At 40.5% G+C, this 20,346-nt stretch overlaps 1 protein-coding gene across 2 annotated transcripts in view; it reads right to left on the bottom strand.

Annotated features, from left to right (window-relative positions):
• The window catches only part of LOC138964714 (uncharacterized), a 59,395-nt gene that overhangs the window by 6,965 nt on the left and 32,084 nt on the right, over positions 1-20,346 (bottom strand). For both annotated transcript variants that reach the window (XM_070336744.1, XM_070336743.1), the window contains exon 3: positions 5,429-5,610. In XM_070336744.1, the coding sequence (XP_070192845.1) occupies positions 5,429-5,610 (182 nt within the window). The remainder of the gene's footprint in view (positions 1-5,428; positions 5,611-20,346) is intronic.

Genomic DNA, 20,346 nt, shown 5'->3' with positions numbered 1-20,346 from the left:
CTGATTTCTTACCTGATTTTGTTAAACCTATTTTTCTTTTTGTTTGCATGTATGGAAGTGTATATTGCCAATTTAATTTGGTCGTATAGTATTGTTGTATTTGTCCGCTCAATTTATATACATATATTAACTGTCTGATTTGTTACCTTTTTTTGTGTTAAAGTTATATCTTTGTTTCAAAGCCCTCTGGGCCCAAAACAATAAAATACTTGACTTGACTTGGTTAAAATTAATGGTCCGGATGTTGCAATCGACCAAAACCAGAGCAACAACAATCGGTATATATATAGCCAACCCCGCTCCCGTCTCACGAAGGCTTAGTCACACAGCCTGGCTTTGACACTGCAACAGGATAAAGTGTGTGGCCGTGTGGTTGTTTGGTCTCGATGTTTTGACAACATACTACAAACACGTTATATAAACATTGTTTTGATTTATAATATTAACAAAGGTGTTCTGCTTGCCCCTTAAAGGTCCTTGTCTACATTTTTATACCGAAATCGCCATTTGACCATTAAAATGCAGAGTCTATTATCTACAAATATAAACAATACACCCCCTTTCGATCAGGAAAGACGAAGCCAGTGTAGCCGTTTGAAAATTCATTGTAGTACTAGAGGAATACCCGGCTTCGCCCGGGTGAATCGCGAGACAGAGACAGACAGCGTGGCGGTTCATCACAATCACCTCTGCAGGCGAAGTCCTGTCAAACGGGATTGAGAATTTTAGAGCTTATTTCTTAGCCCTATATTATCTGTTGTGGCTTCTCAAATGCCAGAACATACAGACAGACAAAAGCCGCTAGACCCCATCACAAACAGAACTCTACAATCCACAGGTTTTTGCCCACACACACACACACAAACACACACACAGAGAAGCCGTATATATAAATATGTATATCTATATCTATAAATATATAGAGATAGGTGAGAGTGTATTTTTCGCGTGGCTATAAATTGATTCGACCTTTTCACTTTGACAGTAAGAACAACTTACGGGTGCAAGGGAAGCGTTCTGGACAGCGCAGTGACATTCTAACAATAGAACCTCAGAAACGGGAATTTGGGGTGAACGGCGCGAGACAGAGACAGACAGCGTGGCGGTTCACCACAATCACCTTTGAAGGCGAAGTCCTGTCAAACGGGATTGAGAATTTTAGAGCTTATTTCTTAGCCCTATAGTATCTGCTGTGGCTTCTCACATGCCAGAACATACAGACAGACAAAAGCCGCTAGACCACATCACAAACAGAACTCTACAATACACAGGTTTTTGCCCACACACACACACAAACACACACACACACAGAGAAGCCGTATATATATATGCATATCTGTATCTATAAATATATAGAGATAGGTGAGAGTGTATTTTTCGCGTGGCTATAAATTGATTCGACCTTTTCACTTTGACAGTAAGAACAACTTACGGGTGCAAGGGAAGCGTTGTGGACAGCGCAGTGGACAGCGCAGTGACATTCTAAAAATAGTAATAGTAACTTACAACTGAACGGGAAAGCCACACGAAGGAAGGGAGATAAACGCCAAACACTGGAGAAGATAAGGAAGAGTTACTGATAATGGTGAAATGAACACAAAAACCAAAATCAGTTCAGCGCTGCGCGCTGAGAGCACGTGTTGAAATATCTCATCGATGATATTGTGTCCGGGGTCTACCTGAATATGCCCACCAAATTTGAAGCAGATCCACCGAGAACTTTGGCGTTGTGATGTGGTGTAGCGGCTATGGTGTGTCGGTATGGGGGCCCGGGTAGCTGAGGTGGAACCAAAATAGCTGAGGTGGAACCAAAATCGGTTCAGCGCTGCGCGCTGAGAGCACGTGTTGAAATATCTCATCGATGAGGTTGTGTCCGGGGTCTCTCTGAATAAGCCCACCAAATTTGAAGCAGATCCATCGAGAACTTTGGCCGTGCATGGCGAATACACAAATACACAAACACACAGACACACAGACACTAGTCGTATATATATATAGATTCCAGCGTGTAGTACTCATAGTAGGATATCCTTATTTGGAAAATGCCAAGCGCAAAACTCCTCTCAAATCCCGTGCATTTCGTGCGTTTAAAATAAAGCGTGGACAGCGCTCCAGTGTTGCTGCACTTGTTTGGGCGTGGCTATAAGCATAGTGACATGAATTTGATTGGTCAGTATTTTTAGGCAAAGCACATGTTCTCAGCAAACAGAAAACAAAATATTGGAAGCGTGAGTCACGCTACCCAAAAATAAAATCATTTTTACATTTAGTCAAGTTTTGACTAAATGTTTTAACGTAGAGGGGGGAATCGAGACGAGGGTCGTGGTGTATGTGCGTGTGTGTGTGTGTGTGTGTGTGTGTGTGTGTGTGTCTGTGTGTGTGTGTGTGTGTGTGTGTAGAGCGATTCAGACTAAACTACTGGACCGATCTTTATGAAATTTGACATGAGAGTTCCTGGGTATGAAATCCCCGAACGTTTTTTTCATTTTTTTGATAAATGTCTTTGATGACGTCATATCCGGCTTTTCGTGAAAGTTGAGGCGGCACTGTCACGCCCTCATTTTTCAACCAAATTGGTTCAAATTTTGGTCAAGTAATCTTCGACGAAGCCCGGGGTTCGGTATTGCATTTCAGCGTGGTGGCTTAAAAATTAATTAATGACTTTGGTCATTAAAAATCTGAAAATTGTAAAAAAAAATAAAAATTTATAAAACGATCCAAATTTACGTTTATCTTATTCTCCATCATTTGCTGATTCCAAAAACATATAAATATGTTATATTCGGATTAAAAACAAGCTCTGAAAATTAAATATATAAAAATTATTATCAAATTTTTTTTTTCGAAATCATTTTAAAAACACTTTCATCTTATTCCTTGTCGGTTCCTGATTCCAAAAACATATACATATGATATGTTTGGATTAAAAACACGCTCAGAAAGTTAAAACGAACAGAGGTACAGAAAAGCGTGCTGTGCTTCTCAGCGCAAGTACTACCCCGCTCTTCTTGTCAATTTCACTGCCTTTGCCGTGCGCGGTGGACTGACGATGCTACGGTCTTGCTGCGTTGCATTGCGTTCAGTTTCATTCTGTGAGTTCGACAGCTACTTGACTAAATGTTGTATTTTCGCCTTACGCGACTTGTTACATTTAGTCAAGTTTTGACTAAATGTTTTAACGTAGAGGGGGGAATCGAGACGAGGGTCGTGGTGTATGTGCGTGTGTGTGTGTGTATCTCTGTGTGTGTGTGTGTGTGTGTGCGTGTGTGTGTGTGTGTGTGTGTGTGTCTGTGTGTGTGTGTAGAGCGATTCAGACTAAACTACTGGGCCGATCTTTATGAAATTTGACATGAGAGTTCCTGGGTATGATATCCTTAGACGTTTTATTCATTTTTTTGATAAATGTCTTTGATGACGTCATATCCGGCTTTTCGTGAAAGTTGAGGCGGCATTGTCACGCCCTCATTTTTCAACCAAATTGGTTGAAATTTTGGTCAAGTAATCTTCGACGAAGCCCGGACTTCGGTATTGCATTTCAGCTTGGTGGCTTAAAAATTAATTAATGACTTTGGTCATTAAAAATCTGAAAATTGTAAAAAAAATATTTTTTTTATAAAACGATCCAAATTTACGTTCATCTTATTCTCCATCATTTGCTGATTCCAAAAACATATACATATGTTATATTTGGATTAACAACAAGCTCTAAAAATTAAATATATAAAAATTATTATCAAAATTTTTTTTTCGAAATCAATTTAAAAACACTTTCATCTTATTCCTTGTCGGTTCCTGATTCCAAAAACATATAGATATGATATGTTTGGATTAAAAACACGCTCAGAAAGTTAAAACGAAGAGAGGTACAGAAAAGCGTGCTATCCTTCTCAGCGCAACGAATACCCCGCTCTTCTTGTCAATTCCACTGGCACTGCCTTTGCCACGGGCGGTGGAGTGACGATGCTACGAGTATACGGTCTTGCTGCGTTGCGTTGCGTTCAGTTTCATTCTGTGAGTTCGACAGCTACTTGACTAAATGTTGTATTTTCGCCTTACGCGACTTGTTTACATATATTTTTTTTCTATAACTTTTTTCCCCATGGTTCATTCATCATCTGACATAACGTTTTAGCGAAATCTAACCATAAGATTATTGGAAAAAAACAAAAATGTAGACGACCACCTTTAAATAGGCTTTACCTTATATGATCACCAAATCATCATAAGCTTATGCCTTGCTATTGATTCTAAATGTGTGTGTGTGTGTGCGAGTGTGTGCGTGCGCGTGCGCGTGCGTGTGTGTGTGTGAGTGCGTGTGTGTGTGCGTGCGTGGGTGCGTCTGTGTGTTTGTGTGTGTGTGTGTGTGTGGGGGGGGGTTGATTCTGGATAATTATGTTTATCGCGTATTGTAAAAATCGATTATTGAACAAGTCGCGTAAGGCGAAAATACAACATTTAGTCAAGCTCAGTCGAACTCACAGAATGAAACTGAACGCATTGCATTTTTTTTCCGCAAGACCGTACACTCGTAGCATCGTCTGTCCACCGCTCGTGGCAAAGGCAGTGAAATTAACAATCCAGAAAAGCGCGGTGGCGGTTGTGCTGAGGAGGATAGCACGCTTTTCTATATCTCTATTCTTTTTAACTTTCTGAACGTGTTTTTAATCCAATCATATCATATTTATATGTGTTTGGAATCAGGAACGGACAAGGAATAAGATGAAATTGTTTTTAAATCGATTTCGGAAATTTTATTTTAATCATAATTTTTATATTTTTAATTTTTAGAGCTTGTTTTTAATCCGAATATAACATATTTATATGTTTTTGGAATCAGAAAATGATGAAGAATAAGATAAACGTAATTTTAAATCGTTTAAAAAAAAAAATTTTAATTACAATTTTCAGACTTTTAATGACCAAAGTCATTAATTAATTTTTAAGCCTCCAAGCTGAAATGCAATACCAAAGTCCGGCCTTCGTCGAAGATTGCTTGGCCAAAATTTCAATCAATTTTATTGAAAAATGAGGGTGTGACAGTGCCGCCTCAACTGTTACAAAATGCCGGATATGACGTCATCAAAGACATTCATCGAAAAAATGAAAACAAAAGTCTTGGGATATCATACCCAGGAACTCTCATGAAAAATTTCATAAAGATCGGTCCAGTAGTTTACTCTGAATCGCTCTACACACACACACACACACACACACACACACACACACACACACACACACACAGACACACACACACACGACACACACACACACACACACACACACACACAGACAGACAGACACACACACACACACACACACACATACATACACCACGACCCTCGTCTCGATTCCCCCTCTATGTTAAAACATTTAGTCAAAACTTGACTAAATGTAAAAACCACTGAAAGAACCAACTACACGTGCTCACTGTTCCATGGCGTCCCGGTACATGTGTTTGAGCACGGGCACGCCAATTGGAGAGTTGGAGACGGGCATGGAGAACCAGCCCCACTGCTCGGCCTGTGCCCGCAGTGTGACAGAGTTGCTGAACAGCACGGGCACCACGTAGGGCTTCAGCTGCTGCCAGTTCCTCAGGGTCAGCTTGCGTACCTTTAATGACAGTAATGCATAATATACTATAATAATAATAATATGGGAGATTTATAGAGCGCTTTACATTCTCTAAGCGCTTTACAATGACAAACATACATATACATACAAAGCAAAGCAAAAAAGCATGTGCAGCAGCATTCAGCACACAAGTGATACTATACTTATTTTACCAAAATAATCATGATGTTTAACACTGACAGTGACACTCATTGTTTGACGAGATCTCGCTCGCCGTCGATATATTTTATGAATCTATTTTAGTTTTAGAATTATTTTGATTTGTTTATGATTCAGTAAGCGCGCGCAAGCACGTACGTACACACGCACGCACGCACGCACGCGAGCACGCACGCACGCACGCACACACACACACACACACACACACACACACACTGACACACACACACACACACACACACACACACACACACGTAGTCTTGGCAAGCCGCCGTAATAATTATGTCTTATTCTGCCTCTGACGTCACATGACTCAAAGAAGGGAGACCAAAGTTCAACGGACACACACACACACACACACACACGTACACACACCATACACACACAAACAAACACACACACACACACACACACACACACACACACACACACACACACACACACACACACACACACACTCACACACAAAGTTGAATCTCGTTGGGAATCAAGTTTCATTCAAATCAGACGTTCTTTCAATGTTTAGCCCCACACCTAATATCATACATAAATCAAATCTATTCTGTGTGAATACCTTTTGTTTAACAAGAAAAAGTCCACCGAGCGGAGATTGTCAGCACAAAGGGAATATCGAAGACACCCTGACCTCAAGCTTACAGGGTGGGGGTAAGCCTTTAATATTAAGTCAGTTTCGCTGATTTTGGTTGCTGACATTAATATGTGCCACCCGACGCGCCGTCCTTTGTTCAAAAGACGACGTTCTATCCAAGTCTTTGAAAATATTTCCACCCCGATAATATTCCCTCGCTTTTGGGTTCCATTTGTATTCCAGATTCCAATGTAAAGAAAACATGTCATGACAGCTAAGCATTCAACATCAGAAATGAGCCTATCTATTTATTTTGTCAACCTACATCCATGCAAGTTGATTTATTGCACAGATAACAAAAATAAGTTGCCCCATAACTGTGCAACGTTCATACTGTATATTGCACATGTTTGTACTCATATAATGTAATGCAATAGTCTCATACGTAGTCACACAAACCATGCAGTACAGGGCCGGACCAAGTTCGTTTGAGGGGGGGGGGGGGGGGGTTCCAACTGAAGGCAGGGGTCTAAAGTCCACATTTTTTTTTCTCTGAGAAGTACATTGGATGGCCAGGGGGGGGGGGGGGGGGTCCGGAACCCCAGGAACCCCCCCCCCCCCCCCCCAGATCCGGCCCTGCAGTATTACAGCTCCTAAGCGTACAACTAGGACAAATTGTTACCACAACTGAGAGTGAGAGTCTGAAAGTGAAGATTTATACTTAGCTCGCATCTTAGACAAAGCTGACATTGTTTGATGATGCTACGAGTCCTTAAAAAAAATTGTGGTAACCAAACCTAACCTATATTTTGTTCCTACTTTTTTTTGTAACACACAACAATTCTTTTTAACGGAAGAAAACACAGAGGCACACACAAAGTACGAAACAGAACGTTACTGACTGCACAGGGGCGGATCCAAGGGGGGTTTCCGGGGTTTCTGCCCCCCCCCCCCCCCCCCCCCTAAAAGAAAATTGAAGAAGAAGGAAAAAAAGAAGAAATAAATAATTTTGAAAACCAAGAAAAACTGATGGCTCAGATTGCACCAGATTGTTCCATTTTCCTCGATTTTTATCACTTTTGCTCCGGGCGGCCTTTGTCTTCTATGTGACGGTTTTGGAAAGAAGTTGGGTAATTTGCTGGCTCAGGTTGCACCAGATCGGTCGATTGTCCTTGTTTTGATCCACATTTGTGTGTATTCAATTTTTAGGAAGATGTATTAGGGGAAGTTTCTTGGCTCAGATTGCACCTGATTGCTCCATTTTCCTTGTTTTTAAACATTTTCCTGGGGGAAGGGGGCGGGGGGGGGGGGGGGGAGGGGCATGCCCCCTGAACCCCCTATAGAGTTTCGAACGCTTCGCACCCTCAATTTAACGCTCGCTCGCGTCCTCAATTAAACGCTTCGCGTCGTCGAATTGTCCCCAAAAGAAATTAGGAAAAATAAAACCTTAAAAAGTATGTGATCCGCCCTTGCTGCAGATTTACTAGTTAGTTAACTTAAGCTTAATTAAAGGTACTGAACTTGTCAAATCCAGGTGCACGGAGCCCCTGGGGCTTTTAGTCATAATCAGGCAGCTATCCGTTAGAAGAACTACCAAGTTTCATTGACTTGCACCCAGAGTCAAGAACTGCGATTTTTTTACGAATTAATTTTGTACTCGGACCCGGCTGGTCTTGACCTAGTTTTGGATCTAAATTTAGATCAGGTAGATCACCACATCATGCACAAAAAGACAGTCACTAGCAAACTATGTCAGACGTCATCATGAGTTTGTGTAAAACAAAATGGAGGCCGGAATCACTCAGTTGAATCGAACTCCGACCAAACACCACGTAATAACTAGGTTAATGTATGCACTCGCGTGAACAAGAAACTGTCGAGCTTCACAGATGTCGTCGTTGGGTAGTTTTGGGTTTGTTTTACTACCATAGGAGAATTTTTGAACTGTAAATGCACTCAGCTGCAACAAAAACGCAAAACGAAGGCTGTGAGCTGCACTGTGCCTTTAACGTCCTCACAGAAACTAGTGCCTATTAGGGACATGAAGTGGTTATATGCTAGGAGCTACAGATTTACTATTCTTGCGATTATGTGATTTTTCAAAAGCAAGTAAAAAAGGAAAACGAAGTTACCTACCCATCGAAACTTATAGGGGGAGGGGGGGGGGGGGGGGGCAGGTTACCTTAACCATCACCTTTTATTTTAATTTTATTTTATTTTAATTTCAATTTTTTTAATTTTTTTTTATTTGGGGGTGGGGGGGGGTGGGAGCTCACGTGTTTCAGCTGTGGTAGTAGAATAATGCAAGTGTAAGGTGTCGAAAACATGCGCCGTACGTGCTGGAAGTGAACTAACTTACAAGTACGTGGGCATGAATATTTTATGGTACACAAGGTGAACTCGAATAATAGTATCTATTATCATAACATACGCCCAGTATAGGGGCTATGGGGTTTCTCAATGGTTTTTAAAAGAGATGTCAGGTACCTGTAGAAAACACGAAGCTTGAAATAAAAGACGAAGAAAAATTGATTGAGAACTTGCACAATACAGGGAAAATAGATGCTTTCATGATTAGAAAACTGATTTTGTCTCTTTCTGTGATTTCTTCCAAGCAATGTACACTGGAAGTGTCAATTCGCTGTACATAGTGTTTCTTCGCTCGCTGGAGTTGAACAAAACATGTCAGATGCTGGTAGCAGACGACACGATGACAGGTACTCATTTCAGCTGTTTGTCCATTTGCGACTCGTTCCGTCAATTTTTTGGCTGACAGCCTGTTCTTCACGGTCAAGGTTAATCCACTCAGATGCACATGTCAAAGCTTTTGCCCACGAAACACTTGAAAATGGGGTCAGTTTTTCGTCAGTGTCTACATTCTGAAAATGTATAGTGCAGTTCGCTGCCATGATGACATGTCCCGCGGAAACAAACACAGCTAAATTCTCATTGGTTGAAAAGCTTTTCACTGCGGACGATTTTCCATGGGGAATAATCGTGGCTTCGGCAGGGAGATAACTGCCTCTTTGCTAAATTAATTCATTAATAAAATCAGTACTAGCGTATGCGCAGCTATTAGTGCGTGAACATTGATGAATTCTATTCTTTTAGTAGTTAGGTACCAGGTTCTGCAAAGTTCACATGGTACCCTTCTCCGTACAACCAGCTTGAACGATAGAGTTCTACGCCGTGTAGTCTAAGTGTGTGTCAAGCTCTCCTGCCTTGGTCAAGCGTAAGAACGCGAAATGCAGCAGTGTGTTGATCCCAGACACCTGTCTTCCTGCGTATGTTACACTACTAGTTTTTCTATGATAGTGGTGGTCCAGTGAACGATACCTTCCGCCTGTGGTTACACATAAAAGGAAAGGGCCTGAACCTTCTGAGCAACCAGTGGAGACTTGTGCTGACATATGGCGAGATGTGTTGGTGAGTAAAAACCTGCTTGAATTTCATTTGAAATAGTTGTGTGTATATTTCTGAGCAAATTAAGTTTGATATTGATAATCTTCTAATTAACACTTCATAGCATCACAACAGTTTAGGATTAATATAGCAGAGGTACAATAAGGTGCAGATGCAACATGTTATTGTTTATACAGGGGCCTATGTGATTGATATATCATTTTTCTTGTAGTGGTTACAGCTAATGAGTTATGATAGTAAACTGTGCTTTTCAATGGGTTAAATTCAGAGTATGAAATGCAACTAGGCAGTTGTTTTACTGCAACAAAGATCACCTACTTTGGTAATTTTGAATTCTGACTGTAGGTACTAAGGTTGTCATTAATATTATGACAGAAATTCATATTAGGATACACAATAACACTGCAGTACATGCATGCAGATATTGACAAATTAATGCTTGGGCACACACATGTTCTGTTCTGTTTACATGTCATTGTTTTTGTATAGATCTGAGTTTTAACTGCACAGATAAACAGTTGAAACACATTGTACACACCCCCAATAATGATGTTATACATTTCAACCATTTATGTATCTGATTATTTTTTCTGCAGTTCCTCCCCTTGGCACTTGACCTACTAGCCTTCTTTGCAAAGTTTCCTCAGCTGCATCTACAGACCTTACTCAATTGGACTGGATTCAATGCTGCAGTGCAAGATGGCAGATTCCGCCAATGTCGAAAGTAGGTTTGATGAATTGTGTTGCATACAAAATAGGATATACTAACAGTAACAGTGTAACGAATACATTGGAATTGGTTTCCACTAACATTTTCTAACACGCTGTCACTTTTTTTTTAAAGTTGAAAGGAAGTGAGGACATTTTTTTTCTTGTAAGTGTATACAGTGGAACCCCCAAAGTTAAGACTTCCTCCATTTAAGACCTTGCCTTTTCAGATTTTCTGTTCATAACTTATCTAAATTTACCCCCGATTTAAGATTCTCCTTTTTAAGACCTGGTTTTCTCAGATTTTTGGAGGTCATAAATGTGGGTTCCACTGTACATGTATAAACCTAACATGTTTTTTGTAACTAACCACTTTAGTGGAAATGTAACTTTTTTCTACTGGTTGGTCCGGTGTCAGAATAATGTGACTGGGTGAGACATGAAGCCTGTGCTGCGACTTATGTCTTGTGTGTGGCGCACGTTATATGTCAAAGCAGCACCGCCCTGATATGGCCCTTCGTGGTCGGCTGGGCGTTAAGCAAACAAACAAACAAACAAACAAAACTTTTTTTCTTTTTTTTTAAACACTGGGACCATAAACTGTTTCTTTTATCTTTGTTCTTAGCACAGGCACACAAAATATACTTTCATTATTGTTATTTTTCAAGCAGCTAAAATGTGTTTTTTAAAGCAAAAATGTATTTACGCTTTCTCACACAAACTTTTCGTTGTTTTTTCTGCTTCAAGCATCTGATTGTTTTCTCGGCTTGCACGTTTTCCTATGTAATATGTTGTACAGATTGGGTACCTGTCTAACAAAATAACTGAAAAGAAACATGTATACATGTACACCTAAAATGTTTTTTTGTATTTTTTACCTTTCCACTTTATTGGACATGTCTGTTTGTGGGTTTTTTAAACACTGGATCCTTAAAGGTGTTTCTTTTATCTTTGTTCCTAGCACAGGCACACAAATAAAATGTTATAATTTTTTTTTTAACACAAGCAACCAAAATGTGTTATTATTTTAAACAAACATTCATTTACACGTACTCACACAAACAAACTTGTCGTTCTTTTTATCTACTTCAAGCACAATTATGCTCTTTTATCCCGCTTGTATGTTTTTCCCTTGTCTGTTGTACAGGTTCGATACCTGCCTATGATAGTCCAACAGACACATCGACGGTTCTTGCCATACATTCAGGTTTCAATGGAACTGGAACTGCAACACATTGTCCTCGTTTTTGACTAGGCCATTTTTGCGAAAGCACAGGACATCAGGTGGCAAGACCCAGTCTTCAGGGAGACCCTGATTCATTCCTGACTTTGAACATGCAGTGTACAAAAACTTTGCTGATAATGTGTACATTTTTTTTATTTCAAGATCCTATGTGAGCTGAGCGTGCATAGAACAAAAACTTTGTAGGTGTGTGCATCTTCCCCATATTCCAATGAGTGCTGAGAAACGTTGCGGTACATATCACGCTTTGACCTTGTGTCAACTGTTCCGCCGCGCCTTTGCTTAAACTTGCGGATAATGCAATTATCTTCATTTGCCAGTATTTGATGGTAGGTTCTATTAATATTCCCTTGAAAGTCAATCATATAGTTTAAAGAGTTTTAAGTGTCTGTTTTGTACAGTTTGCAGCATGATATCAGGGATGTTCCTACAAATTCATACATGTATACAGGACAAATGTCCTCTAGCTCTTCAACATCAATAGGACATTTGAACGCTTTTAGAAACGTCAATGGACATCATAATTTTGTGCAAAACACATTCCATGGAATGGCTCCAAAATCATATGCTTAAGGAAAAGCTTAATATTTTCTCACACTCACACACACACAGTCATATACAAAGAATATTTGTGCTTAGATTGTTTTATAATCTAGTTTGAAACATGTTCAGCTTTAGTTGATCTTTGGCAGGCTCTAGGTGTTTTTTTGTGTGGCATATTTCAGTGAGCTTCGTCAAAATGTAATACGTAAGAGCGCTGAAGTTTTGTTTTGAAAGGAAAAGTTAACGAATATTGCGCTGTTTGAAGGAATGGAGTTCTTTTCGCCTAAAGAATTCCTGTGATAAACTAAGTTGTGAAGGGCGGTTGACCGTTCTACCTGGGGAGGGGTTGCATTATGTTGGTGGTATATATATATATATCATACATCATACATTCAATGTTAAGGAACAATAAACATAGTGTACAGAAATTGGTTTATTGATGTATGGCACACAGCTCCACAGTGTGTGTGTGTTTTTTTTAGAAATGCAAACACAATGAACGCCAGAATGTTTTGAAACATAACTGTGCAACATGTCAACACTGTATCTATAATACTTAAAAAAAACATCACAGGAAAACGCAAACTTTTTTACGCGTCAAAATGAGAATGTCAAAATTGACACATCAACTGTGTAGAAATACGATATTGGCACTAATTACCACAACAAATTCAAAATGTTTGACAATATTGAGGCATTTCTGTATTAAAATAACACATTATGGAATGGAAAATAGATTTTTTGTAAAAATTCCAGGTAGTACTGCCACCTTAAAGTTGATTTGAAAAAAAAAATTAAATATTTTTAAACTTTTTAAAATTTTAATTTAAAATTATTTTTTTTTGTGTGAAGGAAACTTCTTGAGGTGTGACTCTAAACACATGCCCCCCTAAAAAAAATAAGGTTTTTGTAAAAAAACAACATTTTAAAATGAATAAAAATAGATTTCGGCAACTGTCTGTTTGTGACTGACACTGGGCGATTATCCCCCCTTATGTTGCAATTTTCCAGAGAATGTGCAATACTAAATGTGAGAACATTTTTGTTTCTGACTACACATACCATGTCATGAGACAATTTGATGTCAAATCATTGTACCCTTTTTGAGACAACGGAAGTAGAGGTTACATGCTGAGTCTCAGTGATTATCAAAAATAATGGTCGAAGTTAGCGGATCATGAAAAATGCGAGCTTCAGCGAGCTTTTTCATGACCGCGAACTGAGACCATTATTTTTGATAATCACTGAGACGAGGTATGTAACCTCTTTATTCCTCCTTTCTTCAGTTATTCAAAGAAAAGAGGAGTTTTTGTGCGAAAGTTTGATCGAATCATATTCACCCAACCAGTCTACCTGCGCAGGCGATCGATTAATGCGCGGTTGTATAGTTCCGTGCAAATCATTCAATTCTGTTAACACTTCTTGTCAGTTTCCATGTTTTGAACTAAAATCAAGTACACAGTTATGTTGTCATTCTGCTGTGGCGGTAAAGGCAGATAGTGTGTGTTCTGTTCATGTTTTGGTATCGCTCAGGAAATGTTCTTTCCTCGAATGTGACTAGCAGACGAAGTTTTACACCCGTGTTCCAACGTTAAAAACTGTATGAAGTTCAGTTTTCTGGGGCAAAATAGTGTATGAAACCGCTGCATGTTCTTTAAGTTGATTAAATGTTTGCAATTGATTGCGTGTGATCTGTTTATAAAATGAAATATTGTTGAAAACTGACCGTCGGATTGCAGTCTTGTCGATGCAGCCAAAATCTGGAAGGGGAACTACTCGTGTCGCTAGACAAAGTATGAGAGTTACTTTTCCTTGGAATCTTGCTAGCGATAAACGATTGTGCACGGCAGATCTGAATTCAGAAAACAACCAAACTCATGGATTTTATATTGAGATTCATGTGTTCAAGCCTGTAGTTGCTGGTTTAAATGCGGTATGGTTGTATTGTTTGCTCCAGAAATGTATATTTTGTACATTAGAGTGTTCTGAACTTTTGAGTCGCAAAAGGTAGATCCACAATGTGTACAGTCTCTACCCATGAGCTATCGAGGATTCAGGACCGTTGTTGGGTAAGTGATTTTGGTTGTTGGGTAAGTTACCGAAAAATAACTAGCCCTACAAGTTTACAGAGAGAAAGAAGCAGAGGGGGGAATAACTCATTTTCTAGGCTTCTTATGGAGCCAGACCCTGTGGTCTAATGGCTCGTTTGCCATATACCCGAACCCCTGAAACTTACTATACGGAATTGATGAGTAAAAGAATATAATTATAACGCTACGTTTTTAGATTGTCAAGAGCGGTAGTCTTTGTGTGAGCGTATACCTAACCTGTTTCCCGCATTGAACTCAATATGTAAAGAAGAACAGATCGACTTTGCTGAGTGAGGTTGGCTTAAAGTGGGATCACATCCAATGTAGGCCCCCTTCCCTTATTCGTTGACTTCTTTCTACTCTATAGCACTGTCTCGAAACTAAAGCGATAGTCGGACGGAGTTGGGCCCCTGGAACAGCAAGTAGTTCCGGTTTGTGTTTGCAAAATGGAACCGCATGACAATCCGTCATTCAACTTCTTTACCTGCGTAGTTTGAACAGCAGACACAGTAACGTTTCCCTCCACCACTAATCTTTTTCTCTCGTTCAGCCATTTTAGACGTAAACAAAACAACCGGAACTACCCGCCGACAGCGCCGAGGGCTATGGCAGGGACGGACAACTTTCATCACTTTCGTTTTGAGACAATACTATAGCTGTGCTGCCATTCACATGTTAATTATTCAAGCACATGGGAGGCGTGCTTGACTGACTACGCCAAAGGCTTTGTGGAACCACTGTCAGAAGAGGAGCAGCCTCAAAACGATTGCACGAGACGAACAATCGGATTTTCATTATGAATCAATTTCTGAAAACCCTTGCAATTATTTTTCTTCTTCTTTTTACATTTAGTCAAGTTTTGACAAAGACGGGGAATGGAGACGAGGGTGGTGGTGTATGTGTGCGTGTGTGTGTGGTTGTGTGTGTGGTTGTGTGTGTGTATGTATGTATTTATGTATGTATGTACGTACGTATGTATGTATGTATGTAAGTATGTATGTATGTGTGTGTACAGCGATTTCGAGAAAACTACTAGACCGATCTTCTTGAAACTAAACATGAGAGTTCCTGGGTATGATATCCCCAGACTAAATGTCTTTGATGACGTCATATTCGGCTTTTAGTGAAAGTTGAGGCCGCACTGTCACGCCCTGATTTTCTGATCAAATTGATTGAAAATTTGGTCAAGCAATCTTCGACGAGGTCCGGACTAAGGGATTACATTTCAACTCGGCAGCTTAAAACTAGCTAATTAGTTAGCTCATTCAAGTTGTCTTTAAAATCAATTTTTAAAAGAGATTGCATTGCATTCCTCATCTTCTCCTGAATTCAAAAACATATAGATATGTCATGTTTACTCTTAAAATGTGCTCAGAATTAAAGAAAATAGGTTAAGTAAGTACTACGTTTGCACGCTTCGCGGAGACGAGCGTGTCCCGTCTCGGTCTTCGGGTGTGGTTAGTCGAGACTATCTAAATATAGTCTCGGCGACGACTGTTTTTTGGTGTTGATATTTTAGTTTGATGCCGACAGATTGACTAAATGTTTTCATATCGCTTCACGCGACTTGTTTACTTTTACCGACGTCTAAACATTTCGTTTCTTTTCATATTTATATACACAAGTGACGGTTGCAAATACCGACACAGCTTTCGTTTGAACCTGGTTTTGGCTTCAGTTTGCTGGTGGTATAAAAACGAATGAAAGAGGTTATTGAGTTACCGGTTATTGATGCTTGCCGCCTTATAGCGATTCCTTTTCATGCGGCGTGGCCACAGTGAGTTTTGATAGGCTGTCAGCGTCAATCGCTTGAAAATAATGTATATTGTCCTGATCTTTTCTTGCAGTCTGTCTAACCGGCTAGCACCTCTGATCCGACGTTCCAAACAGGAAGGTACAGAAAAACTTGCCCTTGCGACCAACTCTCAGTAACGACCACCTGCCCAATACAATTTACGACCACCCCAACATTTCCACTACGAGTATTTTATTTTCTAAACAATTCACCTTTCACAATGGCCACCTGTCTATATCGATGATCATTTTTGGTATGTCTCTCGCGCGGCCGTAATACACAGTTTCGACTGTACATACAACACGAGCTGAACTTTATATTGCCACGACTCTCCACACACACACACCCACACCCCCCCCCCCCCCCATCCATAGTATTCACCTGCAGATTCAGAATAATTATGATCCTCTGACCTCGCGTCCGTTATTATATTCCCGTGAAGTTAGTAATAGTTCCTTGTGGTATATATACTCCCACATAGAAGCCGCTTCTACTACTTATTCAGATCGGGGATGATCGCAGTGATCGGCATGGTCTTAAGCCCCGTTCACTCGGATCTACGTCCTTACCAAGACCATGCCGATCACTCCGATCAACCCCGATCTGAAAACTATCAAATCGGGGCATATTGCCGTCAAAATCCAGCACATGGCAAATTTAAAAAAAAAAGTACATCACGACTGTACTGCGCCACGACCCGGCTACGCTTAATTTGTGCAGTTCAAAATAAGCGTGGGGAGAGCGTGCAGCTTCCCGAACTTGCAGATTCCACCCAGACCAACCCACGCTCATGGAGATCCTCCCACGTTTGGCCCACGATTGGCCACGCTCTCGCCCACTTTTCCATCGTAGTAGAAGCGGCGTCTCTGTGTGAACGGGGTATTAGTAACCTACCAACGCTGCCAAAGCAACCAACTCCATCGATCGCGATAGCAAAGAATGTCTCCTTCCCGGCCGGGACCATAAAATACTCTCCTTTCAAGGGCGATCTTTCATAGTTAGCGGTGCATTATTCAGTGCCAGTGTACCGGGGTGAATACCCTTGACTTTAGTCTTTTCTTGTGGGGGGGGGGGGGGGGGGGGGTCTGCAGGCAGAGAAAAAGTAAGGCAAACCAACGAGGGAAAAAGACAACCGCCAACATTCTAATTTATGTTTACGTATACCTTTACGTTCGCTTGATACTATATGTCAAAAGTAAGTCAAAGCCAAGACTACAGATTAAGCAAAAGCAAAGAAACATTGATATTGATATTGGTATCGTATCGTCCTGTGAGGTTGCCATCATGGAAACTCGGGCTGCTTTTTCACTGGGGAAAGCGAGCTGTCATACAGTACTGCGCTACCCATTTTGTCACCTTTTTACATTTAGTCAAGTTTTGACTAAATGTTTTAACGTAGAGGGGGGGAATCGAGACGAGGGTTGTGGTGTATGTGTGTGTGTGTCTGTCTGTCTGTCTGTGTGTGTGTGTGTAGAGCGATTCAGACTAAACTACTGGGCCGATCTTTATGAACTTTGACATGAGAGATCCTAGGTTTGATATCCCCGGACGTTTTTTTCATTTTTTCGATAAATACCTTTGATGACGTCATATCCGGCTTTTTGTAAAAGTTGAGGCGGCACTGCCACACCCTCATTTTTCAATCAAATTGATTCACATTTTGGCAAAGCAATCTTCGACGAAGCCCGGGGTTTGGTATTGCATTTCAGCTTGGTGGCTTAAAAACTAATGAGTGAGTTTGGTCATTAAAAATCGGAAACTTGTAATTAAAATTATTTTTTTATTAAACGATCCAAAAACAATTTCATCTTATTCTTCGTCATTTTCTGATTCCAAAAACATATACATATGTTATATTTGGATTAAAAACAAGCTCTGAAAATTAAAAATATAAAAATTATGATCAAAATTAAATTTCCGAAATCGTTTTAAAAACTATTTCATCTTATTCCTTGTCGGTTCCTGATTCCAAAAACATATAGATATGATATGTTTGGATTAAAAACACGCTCAGAAAGTTAAAACGAAGAGAGGTACAGTAAAGCGTGCTATGAAGCACAGCGCAATCGCTACCGCGCCAAACAGGCTCGTCACTTTCACTGCCTTTTGCACTAGCGGCGGACTACGTTCAGTTTCATTCTGTGAGTTCCACAGCTTGACTAAATGTAGTAATTTCGCCTTACGCGACTTGTTACATTTAGTCAAGTTTTGACTAAATGTTTTAACGTAGAGGGGGGAATCGAGACGAGGGTCGTGGTGTATGTGTGTGTGTGTGTGTGTGTAGAGCGATTCAGAGAAAACTACTGGACCGATCTTCATGAAACTTGACATGAGAGATCCTGAATATGGTATCTCCAGACATTTTTTTCCTTTGTTTGATAAATGTCTTTGATGACGTCATATCCGGCTTTTCGTGAAAGTTGAGGCGGCACTGTCACGCTCTCATTTTTCAACCAAATTGGTTGAAATTTTGGTCAAGTAATCTTCGACGAAGCCGGGACTTTGGTATTGCATTTCAGCTTGGAGGCTTAAAAATTAATTAATGAGTTTGCTCATTAAAGTTGTCATTAAAATCGATTTTTCGCAAACAGATTTAAAATTGATTGCATCGTATTCTTCATCACATTCTGAATCTAAAAATATATACATATGTTATGTTTACTCTTAAAATGTAATCACAATTAACGAAAATAGATTAATTAGTCTTACGATTAAAATTTAAGAAATCGATCCAAAAATGATTTAATCTTATTCTTTATCATTTCCTGATTCCAAAAACATATAGATAGGATAGGTTGTATTCAAAACAAGCTCAGAAATTAACAAGAATACAGAAAAGCGCGCTTTCCTGCTTTGCACAATACGCTACCGCGCTAATCTGGCGTGTCAATATCACTACGTTTTGCACGTGGGAGGTGAGCGATTTCCTTCACGCGGGGATTGACGAAGCTGTACTGTCTTGGTGAAAAAATACAGTGCGTTTAGTTTCATCCCGTGAGTTCGACAGCTTCACTAAATGTAGTAATTTCGCCTTACGCGACTTGTTTTTTACTGTGTGCGTGCATTCATGTTTCCAAGCCCTTAGAATTTCCCTGCGAAATTGGGATCTTTGTGGTGCGCATGAGTGCACACGGGTGTGTTCTGACACCGAGGGGAGTTCTTACAAAGACTCTGGAAAATAAATTCCTGGCCGAACGTGGGGGTCGAACCCACGCCGATACTGACAACTATAGTCTCAAGCCAGCGCCTCTGCCGACCTCAAAAGGGAAAGAAGCAACATTTCAAGGTCAACCAGCGTAGAAACAATCATGTCCCAACTAGGTCCAAGTTACCTCAGCTGACGTTAAACCCCCAAAGTCAGTCATTTGAAGGTCTTAAGCTTTCTAACCGAATCTCTACTTACCGTGCCCTATTAACCCAAGGCCTACTTACCGAAGGCCTACTCAAGTTACGAATACGAATATAAATTGTAGACATCGTGTGTGTGTGTGTGTGTGTGTGTGTGTGTGTGTGTGTGTGCGTGTGTGTACGTGTGTGTGAGTGTGTGTGTGTGTGTGTATGTATGTGCGTGTGTATGTGCGTGTGTGTGTGTACGTGTGTGCGTATGTGTGTCTGTGTGTGTGAGTGTGTGTGTATATGAGCGTGTGTGTGTGCGTGTGTGTACGTGTGTGTGTTTGCGCGCGCGCGCGTGTGTGTGTGTGTGTGTGCGTGTGCACTTCACAAACACAGACGGGACAGAAAGGGGATTCGTTAGAAAATAGAGAAGCCGAAGAAAGGCAGCGCTACATGTGCAGAGGGCTAGAGCAGTAGATCGTGGGGGTGGGGGGGGGGGGAGGAGGTGGGGGGGGAGGAGGTGGGGGGGTAGGGGGAGGTAGGGTGAGTGTGTGTGTGGGGGGGAGGGGGGTTGGATCTTGAGGACGGGCCTCGAAAGCACTGTAAAAAATAAACATGTCACATAGTCTTGATCTGCAAAATTTGAAACTTCAGGAGAACACATACTTTTTGTGTTATAGGTAATATTCTTTCTAGCCTATTTTGATAGCACTGAGGTTTTCGTCGCAACGTGGTTTAACAAACCGTTATTCTAAACAAATTGATCTGTTGATCTGTTGCATTGACAGTAGCCTACGTGATAAATATATCTTTATTTGCTTTATTCCCGCCT

Source organism: Littorina saxatilis, linkage group LG4, assembly GCF_037325665.1.
Source record: "Littorina saxatilis isolate snail1 linkage group LG4, US_GU_Lsax_2.0, whole genome shotgun sequence".
NCBI lineage: Eukaryota > Metazoa > Mollusca > Gastropoda > Littorinimorpha > Littorinidae > Littorina > Littorina saxatilis.
This window is presented reverse-complemented; position numbering and strand designations above follow the sequence as displayed.